This window comes from Equus quagga, chromosome 20 (assembly GCF_021613505.1).
Source record: "Equus quagga isolate Etosha38 chromosome 20, UCLA_HA_Equagga_1.0, whole genome shotgun sequence".
In the NCBI taxonomy this organism is placed as follows: Eukaryota; Metazoa; Chordata; class Mammalia; order Perissodactyla; family Equidae; genus Equus; species Equus quagga.
Genome location: NC_060286.1, coordinates 34,476,644 through 34,488,281, shown reverse-complemented (window position 1 = coordinate 34,488,281; position 11,638 = coordinate 34,476,644). Strand labels below are relative to the sequence as shown.

Sequence of the window (11,638 nt, the reverse complement as noted above, 5' to 3'; positions counted from 1 at the left end):
CGCGCCCCGCGCCCGCTCCGCGTCCCCGCCGCCGGGAGGAGTTGCCGCACGCCCGCGGCGCGCCCCGGCCGCCAGCCTCGGCCTGTGGGCGATTTCCTCCGGAGCCCAGCTCCCCCGGCCGAGGAGGAAGATGCAGACCTTTCTGAAAGGGAAGAGAGTTGGCTACTGGCTGAGCGAGAAGAAGATCAAGAAGCTGAATTTCCAGGCCTTCGCCGAGCTGTGCAGGTAAGGAGGGACGGCGCCCCGGCGCCCGGGGACCCCGGCCCGAGCCCGGTTCAGCCTCAGCGGCTGTTTTGCGAGGTTCGAGCAAAACGGGAAGGAGCGGGGCGCGGGACAGCGAGTCCGAGGAGCCGGGTGGCCGTGGGGGGCCGCCGGCTGTGTTCGGGGAAGCGGTGGCCGGCACGCGCCGGGCGGCACGGAGCAGGGCTCTCAGGTGCACCGGGCTCCCCGGTGGGGAAGCCTCCAGCCGCCCAGGGCGCGGTGGGAAGGCTGCCGAAGGGGGCAGAGGGACCTGGGAGATCGGGGGATCCACGCTGTCTGCCTGGGGCTGGAGGTTACTTTTGGGCTGGAGTGTTTTTCTTGCTTCGTCCCCTTCCCTTCATGGAGAAGGGCACCAGTGTCCGTGGAGCACCTACTACGCGCCCGGCGTGTGCATCTTTTGAAGCTGTCATTGCGTGTCACTGGGTTAACCCTGTTTGAAGCGAGTAGTAATACTTGGCATGTATGTGGTGATTTGCTGTCTCATTAGAACCTCCCACTAGCCTTGAGAATTGGCGGTGGGGGGGGGGGTGAATCTGGGCCACGTGTCTGAGAAGGGGGATCCATCCGCAGAGAGGTGGGGTACCTCGCCTGGGGTCCCACAGCTGGGGAGTGGCTGGTGCAGAGGAGGTGCTGGGTGGATGCGGGCAGTGTAGAATGGCCTTCCTCTATCTGGCGGCCCCCCAACCCCACCCCCACTCCCATGCTGGTGCTCACTGGTGGCGACTCCGGGTGTTTTAATAAGATTGCATTCTTAATCCGTTACAGAAGCCTCGAGTCTTGGGTCAGGTATGCCTCACCTCGCACCGCAGCTGTGGCTTTGCCTCTGAGAAGCTGTTTGCTAAATCCTGTTCTCAGCGAAAGCCCAAGAGAATCCGGCTCCCCAAGCCTCTTGCAAACTCTAGGTGGAAACCTTTTGTTATGCAGTGTCTCCACTTGGTAGATTTGATTCTTGAAAAGCGGCCCCACTTGCGTTTTTGTCCCTGTTGGGTCCCCAAACATCTTGCATAATTGAACAATTGGCTTTCCTTATCTCCTGTTGTGTGGAGCAAGTGGCTGGTCTGTGCTGGCTTGCACGGCTTGGCTGGCAACGCCTCTGTGCCCCTCGTGTCTGTCCCAAGGGCCTGCTGTTCCTTTGGCCCTGGCAAGCCCTGTGGGCACTCCTCTCGGCAGCCAGAGGGGCGCACCTTGTATACAGCGTCTTCTGGATTTGCATCCCTTGGTCTGAGGATGGAGTTGGCTGCCTTCTCTCAGGCCGACTGGCCCATGAGAAAGCAAGCTTTTCATGGTCTGCAGGGCATGCCAGCAGCCTGGGAATTCACAAGGAAATCGGGAGGAGCTTGCAGCCAGAGCTCTGAAAATGGGTCTGAGGACTTTGGGAACATTAAAAAGGGGCACTTGAACGTTCCACCGCAGATACACACACTTGTGGAAAAGGTGCCCTAGACATGGAAGAAATGTGGAGAAGCCCCTTTGACAGGTTTGTGAAGTCTGGTTCTAGTGTTCGGCGCCCCTGCAGTCACCTGAGACTTGGGAAATCCCAGTTAATACCTCGCACCCTTTTTACTGAGGTCTGTCTGTATTTGTGTCATCCAGTGTCTGCAGCGAAAGCATGAGACTTGTCATCTAGTTGGTATGTTTTGCTCAGTAATTAGGAGCCTCTTGCAAAACCGTTCCAGCCGAGACTCGCGGCTAGTCCTCATGCTGGACTTACCGATTGGCGTTCCCTCCTCGTGGACCCCCTCTGCTTTTAAGCTGAGGGGTGGGTTCAGGGCAAGCTATGATGTCATCCATTCAGGGGGAAATCGGGCACGGAGGATTAATTTCTCTAAAAGGGTTGTTGGCATTCAAAGTCTAGTTGCCTTCTTCTGGCCAAAATATTGGCTTCAAAGAGAAGACAGAATGCATCTGGGTCCTTCTAGAACCTCGGGATGTCCACTTTGTGTTTTCATTTGGGAAGCTTTAGATATTTTGTCACTTAAGCTTAAGAAGGAAAAGAAAATACCAAAAAGAGTTTTTCTGTTTCTTCTCTCCTGTGTGACTTCGGGGCAGTGCCCCCTGGTGGCCACGTTTCCATAGAGGGCTCAGCATGCTCCCACCCTGGAGAGGGCGGCCAGAGCCCAGTGCTGTTGCTGTGTTTGGTGTGCATGCTGGTGTGGTTTTTGTGGCCCAGGAGCTGATGTGGATGAACAGTGTTGTGGTTTGGACGTTCGCAATTGGGGCGTGCAACGCTCCTGTTTTGACGGATGGTGGATTGTCTGTAAATTCCGTAATGAAAAAGTCCAGAGATATTTGAAAATGACCTGCTCCAAATGTTTGGGGCAGCGTCAGTGCCAGAGAGGATGACCTGAGGGGATCGCGAGGACTTGTTTAGTCGAATGTCAGGCCTTGTAAAAAATCCTAAGGCAGGAAGAGATGTGGACGATCCCCTCTTCCAGCCCCTTTGTTTTACCGATGGGGAAACAGGCACGTGATGGCGCGGCTTCGATACTTTTGTGCCTTTTGTTTAACATCTAGAATAGGCTGGACCAGGCGACCTTGAGACCCACGCAGAAAGCAGTGCTTTCTCCTTGGGCATCTCCAACAGTAAGGCAGGGTCCCCTCATCATCTTCACAGGGGTCCGGCTGCCGCCCGTTTGTCCCACAGACACTTCTCCTTGCGTGGCTGAGTCGTGCCCTCAGCAGGCATAGTGCATGTTTTCCGAGGGGGCATTGCACACTGGTGACAGCAGCAGGGGTTGGAGCCCGGTTCTGCCTGCATACCTTACGTAGGCTTAGGGGCCAGCCCTTCAGAACCCTTGCTGCACCTTGATGGACGGGCCCTTGGACCGGTCAACAGATGGGCCTTTGATCAGCTTGTTTGTCAGGGGGCCCGTTTGTTCCTGTCACTCTCTGTTTCTTCCCCTCTCCATGGGGACGTGCACTGGCTGTGTTCTCTCTTACCCCTCCCACCTTCCTTCCCCTTCTCCAGCCCTGGAGCAGCCTTGCAGCTCCCTCACACCCTCTCTCTGGCTTTTTCACCATGCCCAGAAGGGACTTCAGAGGCAGAGCAAAGAAATAAAGCTGTTAGTTGGAAATGCTGGGTGATTTTAATTTGTAATTTTCCTGGTTCTCCGCAGTACCCTGTTTGGAAATGCTGGCTGACCCCGGATCCCTTTGTTTGCGTTTTCTGTGTCAGTCTTCCAGCTCCTCACCTTCCCTCTCTTCTCTTTCCTGCCTCCGAACCTGTGTTGCAGGAGGTAGGGACAAGGCACATGACTTCCTGAAGTGTTTTGGTATAAAATGTGGGTGAACTTCTGTCAGTCTTCTTCTTTTTTTTTTTTTTTGGTGAGGAAGATTGTCCCTGATCTAACATCTGTGCCAATCTTCCTGTATTTTGTATGTAGGATGCCACCACAGCATGGCTTGATGAGTGGTGTGTAGGTCTGTGTCCAGGATCTGAACCCGTGAACCCCAGGCTGCTGAAGCGGAGTGCATGAACTTCACCTTGCCCTGTCCATCTTGACTGTAATATTAGCTGACTTTTCAATTCAGTCCTTCAGTGAGATGAGTTTCCTCATCTCACTTAATCCTCTCAGCAGTCCAGGGATGGAGGGATGGGGAAACTGAAGCTTTGGGAGTATAAGGGCCTTGCATAGTCAGTTGGGCTTCCCTGAGCCCAGTCTCAAGGCCTCTCCATCGGAGGACATGGCTTCCTCGTTAGGTGTCTCTTCTTTGTCTAGGTTAGGCCTGGGCTTCCAGAAGCAGAAGAATGTTTGTGAGGTTCTTGTGCTTGAGAAACTGGAGGCCGGAGGGGCTGACGAGGCCTGCAGGAAATGTGTTTATGGAGCAATCTCAGACCGTGTTATCATTGCAGACTCCCGCTGGGGACCTTTTGTACTGTGCCTCCAGGAGGAGCTAGGCCCGGGGTCCATTGCGGCTCACGTTTACTGGACACCTTCTGGAGTCTGGGCCTGTGTCAGGCAGGAGGTTGAGGGGCAGCAGGGTGGAGCTGGGAGTGTGGTGTTGACAGTAACCTGGCCTGGGAGGCATGCCAGGGATCTGGGGTGCTGCCACCTCCTCCAGGCTGTCCCTTCCCCTGAGGGCCTACATTCCTTCCTTTAAAAGAACGCATCTCAAAGGTTGCTTTCTGCTGGGCTGGCTTAGCCTTCTGGGCTGGGATTCTTTTGGGAGCTTCTTAGTGGGAGGAGGAGGGTCTTTTCCAGGCTTAAGTCATGCTCGTCTGTGGGTGGGTATTTTTTGTCTGTCTTAATGTCTGGATTTGGCACCATTTTGGGGGTGTGGGGGTGGGAGGAGGTACCGACTTAGGTTTCCTTTGCTGTAGCGCACCAGGACGATCCGTAACTCAGCCTTGCCAATAAACACCTTCCATCCGCCTCCGAGGGAGTAAACTGGACTTAGCGTGGGAGAAGATGTCCACCTGGACACTGCTGTCTGTCAATGAGACCGCCGGGGAACCAGGCCTGGCTCCACAGCAGACTACCCCTGTGACCCTGGGCACGTGACTTCTCCCCTCCATGCCTCAGTTTCCTCATCTGCAAAGTGAGGATAACAACAATCCTTAGCTCAGGGTTGGTGTGTGCGTTAAAGGAGTCGATATGCCGGACGTGTGAAGTGCCTGGGCCTCTGTCAGTTGTGGCTGCTGTTATTTTTTCATTGCTGTCCTGGGGGAGTCGGGGAGTGGCCTTCTGCCCGTGGAGGCCTCTCCATGCCGGGATCTTTGGCAGTTGTGGATTTCGTGTTCTTGGTTTGGGCAGTTTGCAAGTGACCCTAAAGTTCATGATGGGTGCTAACTGATCATCCTGCTGGGGTGTGGGGTTTGTGGAGCCAGCTAGCACGGCTAAGGAGGGGCCTACCCTGCCTGCCCGCCTCCAGCATTGCATGTTCTTCTTTCAACCCAGGGCCATCCGAATCTTACAGCCCCCCGGAGGCAGGGATGCTGTCCACCTATTTTAAGGATGGGGAACCCAAGAAAATATGTTAATGCAAGATGATACTTTGATTTTTGTAAGTTTGGAGATTCGAGAAGAGTTTGTGCTGGGTTTCCTGAAAATGCTAAGAGTCTCCATGAGCAATCATAATATTAGCTGACAATTATTGTTTCCTTTATCTTTCTCAATATTTAATACATGCATATGTTAAAAAAAAAAATGAGAGGACTCAAAGTACCCAATGAAAAGTCTGTCAGTTTCCTCCTTGTTCCCGAGTTCCAGTCACTCAGGGACAACGCCTGTTGCAGTCTCTCTGTAGGTGTTCTGTGCAAACACAGGCACACGCGTGTGCAGGTCTCTCCATACACACCGTTCTGCCCTGGGCTCACTGTATGGACCGTGTCTTGGAGAAGTCGCGCATCACTGCTTCATTTGGAGACAGCTCCGTATCATTTGCCTCATTTCTTTAACGGCCGTGGGGTCCAGCTCTTAAAGTGAGGGACTGTATTTCTTGCCCTGTGGTTGGCTTCTGTCAGTGTAGACACTAGGGCAGTCAGTGCCCTACCCCATTGCCAGATGAGTGAGTGCGGGGTCAAAGGGCACAGAGATTTTACTTTTTTATGGCAGTTCTGAAACTGCTCACAAAGACGTGGCACTGCTCACAGATGACAGCGATGGGAGGGCCTGTCACCCGTACCCTCTGCAGTGCGTGGACAAATGGTTTTTGATCTTGGCCACACACATGGGTGTGAAATGGCACTTTTGATTTGCATTTCTCTTAAGACAGTGAGACTGAATTCACGTTGTCGGGGGCTGACTATGCCTTAGGCCCTGGACAGAGCTGAGTTCACCTGCGTGGCAGGCTGGGCGCCTCCATCCCTAACCATTGGACAATCCTGCCCCCACTGGCTGTTTCTCCTACATGATTTAGCAGGTTTGGAGAATTCAGTAAATGCTTAGTGAAGGGCGTCAGGAATGCAATTCCTGAGCAGCTGGGTGTAAATAGGGTTTCTGTTCCAACTCGTGTTTTGAATTCAGCTGGTAAGCTAGCTTTTTGAGGGAATGTTCTGGTACCTCCCTTTTAAAAAGGTTCATTCGAGAAAGCACTTCATGCTTCAGGAGCTGCACCTGCTCCTTCCCTGGCAAAGCCACCGTCTTAAACACCTTCCCCTTCAGGTGCGAATCAGGCCCCCCAGCCTTCTCCATCTGCTGGCCCGGGGGTGTGGGGCCTTGCTCTGGGGGGAGTGTCGGCGTCCCCAGAGGGAAACCCTGGCCTGGGGTGGGGCGGCTTGTCCAGGGTCACACGGTGGGCTGTGGGGGGGCTCATCCCCTCCCCCTGCTTTCAACAGCACTGGCTCCGGAGCTGTGACCGAGGGGCCTGTTGGAGCAGCCAGGCTGTTCCCGTGGGCTGGCAGATGAATCCCCCTGGTGCTTTGTCTTGCCTGCTCCAAGCCGCCCTCAGAAAGCAGCTGGCCGTGTGGCTCGTGCCTCCCCAGCTGGGCCTCGTGGGCCCATGCCTGGTGCCAGGCTGAGGATTTGCGATGGCTCCTGGGAGGCGCTGTTTCTCCCCCTTTCTCTCAGAATCTTCAGCCCTTAGTGACCCCCGTGTTGGGCTCGTTCTTTCTCTCTGGACTTGCTTGTGGCCTGCGCATTGTCTGTCTCTCCTCTGAAAAGCTGGTTCTATAAAGGCAGAGACTTTGGCAGGTTGGTTCACCTCTGAGACCCGGTGCCCGTCCCCATGCACACAGTAGGACCTCAAAAGAGGAGCTGCCGGTGGGGTGAAGGAACTGGCGGGTCTGTTTTGGAAGCCTTTTCTGTGTCCGTGCGGCTCAGCCAAAGCCACTTGTGACTCAAGTGCTCTGGGCCAGGAAGGAAACCCCAGGGGTGGAGGGAGATGGGGCGGGGAGGTGCTTGTCGGCTTCATTCCTTCAGGCTTTTATTCGCTTAGCAAATCTCCAGCATCCACCCCAGCCCGCCCTGTGCTGGTGCTGGTCCCCGGCCTCGTGCACTTAGGTGCATGGTAATGAGATGAAGGTAAACCCGCACACAGATATACTTAAAATGCTGCAAGGTGTAATTAGAGCCAGGAAGCCTGCAGAGAGGGGAGAGAGCTGTGGCAGGGGTGGCTGCAGCCACTTTAGCACTGTGTGGTCAGGCCTGTCTGAGGAGGTGACATTTAATGAGAGCCCTTTCCTCTAGGAGCTGAAGACCCACAGGGTGGGCGGTGTCTGCTGCTTAGATGCGGGGCACCCAGGCTGCCTCTGTCCTAGCCCTGAGTTCCATGTGGACCGAGGGCAGCTGTCTAGGGAAGGGCAGGCCAGTTTCCACTTTAGGCATGGGGTCAAGGTGGGCAGCGTGGTGTCCTCCTGTAGCCTTGTTCCCTGACAGGGTGATGGGGGGCCAGGTAGGTGGCCCTGGGACCGTCCTACATCTGAGGTGGCAGCTGTGCGCTGGGGCCCAGGACAGTAGGCCAGAGCTTCCCTTTGGTTTGGCGCAGTCTGGCCTTTGTATTCAGGAATCTGCATTCTGGGCCTTGGGAGGTAGTGGCGGGGGCTGGTGAGGACCCAGCCCCAGGCGCCCTCACCTTTCCCTCCGCTCTGGCTGGGCTGCAGGTGCCCAGGGGGTGGGATGGGAGCCCCACCTGATGCTGGTCCTCTTTAACTGTCATTCACCTAGTGAACTTGCCCAACACAAGAACCACCTGGGGTGTGAGTGAGTCACACACAGCCTCGAGTCCACCCCTCGCCTGGAAGCTTCTCCGGGGAAGGGCTCTGGGAGTCTCCTTCAACAGGTGCCCTGATGTTGCTTCTGGGAAACTGAAACTGTCTTTCCCCAGATGCGCTGCTAGGCCTCACCCCCGAATGGCCAGGCAGGAGGAACACCAAATGAAACAGGCTGCAGTGGTCTCCTTACCATCGGCCTTTTCTTTTTTTCTTTTCTTTTTTTTTTTAAGATTTTTTTTCCTTTTTCTCCCCAAAGCCCCCCGGTACATAGTTGTATATTCTTCGTTGTGGGTCCTTCTAGTTGTGACATGTGGGATGCTGCCTCAGCGTGGTTTGATGAGCAGTGCCATGTCTGTGCCCAGGATTCGAACCAACGAGACGCTGGGCCGCCTGCAGCAGAGCGCGAGAACTTAACCACTCGGCCACGGGGCCAGCCCACCGTGGGCCTTCTCGAGTCAGGGGTTTCCTGGGAGGGTGTCTGGGATGTAAAGATTCCCCAGCTGGTCTCTCTGGGAGCCCCTGGGTGGGACTCGTGGTCTGGCACCCAGCCCCGCTGCCCCGTTTGAGCCTGAGCACACAGGAGTGGGCAGGGCAGGGGCACCAGGCTGCCGCCCAGCTTCCCGCTTGCTGGGGGCTGGCTGCCCTGTTGGGCAGTCCTTATAAACTCTCTTGCCTCTGGCTGCTGGTTTGCGCTGGAGTCACTTCAGGGTGGATCCTGAGGCTGGACGGGAGCTAGATTTTGCGCAGGAGACATTCCTGGAGACTGGCCTGGCCAGGTGTGACGCCGGTGGTCAGGGGTTTACTCTGTACACCATTGGCTCTTCATCAGCCATCTGCACGTTCGGGTCTTGGAGCCCCAGCCGTGAAACCAGGACTTGGGGCTCATCCAGGTGGCCCTTGCCATTCAGAAGGGCCGTGTTGACGTTCCCCCGGTGCCTTCCTACGTCAGTGCCTCACACTGATTTCAGAGCATAGGGAGACCCTACCAGGGCCAGGCACTATTGCAGATAGGAAATATCCCCTCCCGGATGAGTGACGTGTCTCCATTTGCTGGATGAGAAGACTGAGGTTCGGGGAGAGGCCAGGTGCCTGGCCTGGTCACACAGCCATGGGTGGCAGAGCTGGAATTCACCCTCATGGTGGTTGACTCCTGAGACCACACTGTTTCCACCCAGCCGGGTGGCCTTTGTCTCCGTCTTGCATGTAACATCCTGGCATCATTGGCTTGATACCAGTTTCAGAAGAAAATCCAGGCGTTCTTTTCCAAGCATCCTCTCTGTGCAGTTGGGCCCAGAGGGGTGATGACGTGGCAGTGAACTTGGAGCACAAGACCTGCCCGACTGGCTGTAGATGACCGGGCAGGCCATTCCGAGCCTCTGCTTTTCCATCTGTGAACTGGGCTTGGTACCCCTACCTCAAGGGCTGGTGAGCATGGCAGGTGCTTAACAAATGATAGGATTTCCCCTTCCCTCCGGAGGCCATCTCCCATGCCCTCCTACCCGACTAAGCTGGGGCCTGGGGCCTTATCCCTTCTCAGGTGGGAGCCCCCAGCCCAGGGCACTGGTGGTCTTTTTCTGGTGGAGGGGGGTCCTCTAGCATCAGTGACCGGGACAATGCTCACTGCTTCCTGGGAGCACCGAGGGTGGTAGGTGGGTGCACAGTGGATGCCCCAGTGGGAGTTTCGCTTTCGTTTCTCCCTCACTCTGTTTCCATCCAGTAGTCGAGGGCTGGGGTGTGGAGGTGAGGAAACAGCAGGTCCCCACCCTGGGGCGCCCGTCCTAGTGCAGGTTCCCGGGCCGCCTCCTCCCCCTCGAACGTCTTGGGGGCCCAGCCATCTGCTTTTTAAAAAGCACCGCCTGCCTTGTTGTCACACAACATGTGTTTAGTGAGTGCCTGCTGTATGCTGGGTGCCCTTCGGTTCTGGGGATCCTGGCAGTGAGCCCTGTGGAGTCCCCTGCGGCCCCAGGGACAGCCTGAGGCCACAGAAGGCTCTTCCTGCAGTGTGCTGGGCTGGGGACCTGCGGGGGGGAGGGTGGTAGCAGGGGGTGCAGGTTGGAGGGGGGATTCTGTTCTCCCAGGGGGCTGGGGGCTCTTGGAGAGGAGAAGATGGGTATCTTGGCACCGTGGGGGTGTTTGTGAGCCCTGGGTGCAGGATCCTGGGCTCGTGGGCATCTCTATTAGGAGGAATGTTCGCTGCTGGGAGACTGCTGGTTTCTCTCTAGGTGGAATTTCCTCTGCACGGGAAGCGAAGCCCCAGAAGGAAGATGTGGAGTCAGCCCCATGTAGTAGGGCTAGTAGGAGAGGTAGTTTGGATTTGATCCTGGCCTTGATGACATAAAAATGTATTTTCTTTAAGATTTTATTCTTAAATTCCTAACATTCATTATGGGATCCTTGGAAAGAAAAGGAATTCTGACCATCCCATCAGAGGCCTGTTCCTGCCGCTCTGTGGGCAGGTCTGGGCAGGGGCGTCGCGGTCCTGTCGGAAAGGAGTTCTTCCTGCAGAGTCAGTCCCTGAGCCCCCTCCGGCCCCCACCCTGACCCGGGGGCAGCCGAGCTGTGCACTGCACCTAAGGAGGTGGGGCGCTCAGTTCCTCACTGCTCTGGGGCGGAGGGTCCAGGCCTGAGCCCCTGGGCCTCACAGAGGCCTTTGGGTGTAAATTGGGAGGTGCCCCTGCTGGTGGGGAATGTGCCTGTTCCCTCGGGGGAGCTGATGTGGCCGTCCCGGCCTGGAGGAGGGTGGCAGTGCCCTCCTCCACACGTGCACAGCGGCCTTTGATTGAGATGGTAAGGTCGTCCCTGCATGGCATTGTTTTCAGTGGTGTAAGGACAGTTCGGTCCTGGAAGTAACAGTCGCTCCTGTTTCTGGAGTTCCCGCTACGGGCTTGACCCTGTGCTTTAAGGCTCTCAGTCCATATGCAGAAGCTGAGGCTCAGAGAGGGTAAGTGACCTTCCCCGAGTTTCACAGCTGGTCACTCCTGGGAGTGGGATTTGAACAGCAGTCTGTGTGAATCCAAAGCCCGTGCCCTTGACCAGGAAGTTTATTTTCTTTGTAGACAAAGGCAGAGGACAAGAGGATGGCTTTCCTTTTGTCTGAGCTCTTCTCCAGCGACCTGTCCTCAGTGCCTCTTCGTTACTAACTTTTCTCACCTGGGCAGACCCTCAGCCTCAGAAGGGGGGCGGTGCTTGTGAAAGAGCTTCGAGGTCAGGAGCAGAAACTTGGAGGCAGCCATGCTGCATTCTGGCTGTGTGACTTTGGGTCCAGTGACTTAACCTCTCTGAGCCTTTAGTTTCTGCAACTGAAGTGGCATTTTAATACCAGCCTGCAGTGGAACAGTCTCGCAGCTTGGGTGCACCGGGCAGCTTGAGTCCTTACACAGAGCCTGGCCTTTGGTAAGCGCTCAGTAAATGGGAACTCTCTTATTCGTGTTTGCAATCGGGGCTGTTAGAGGCTGATGGAGCTGTTTGCCAGGAGCTTGCGTTTGAGCATCTCTCCCATCTGGGAGGAAGATGGGCAAGCGGAGGAACATGGTTTCAGAAGCCCCATAGGTAGGGCTGGATTCCACGTGGTGTCCCAGGACAGTGTGTGTCTTGGTCAGTGGTAGGGTTTGAACCCTGACCTCCCTCTTACGGGATGGGTGACCTGGGTGCATTTTGGCCCCTCTCTGGGCCTGATTTCCTCCTTGTTAAGAATCGGCCTCGTGCCTGGAGGGGCACCCTGCGCAA

The 11,638-nt window shown here is 55.9% G+C and overlaps 1 protein-coding gene across 1 annotated transcript in view; it reads left to right on the top strand.

Annotated features, from left to right (window-relative positions):
• The first annotated feature begins 6 nt into the window (after nucleotides 1-6).
• Nucleotides 7-11,638, top strand: part of ITPK1 (inositol-tetrakisphosphate 1-kinase) — a 172,451-nt gene continuing 160,819 nt past the window's right edge. Inside the window, exon 1 of the mRNA XM_046647695.1 lies at nucleotides 7-225. Within this exon, the coding sequence (XP_046503651.1) occupies nucleotides 131-225 (95 nt within the window). The 5' untranslated portion in view covers nucleotides 7-130. The remainder of the gene's footprint in view (nucleotides 226-11,638) is intronic.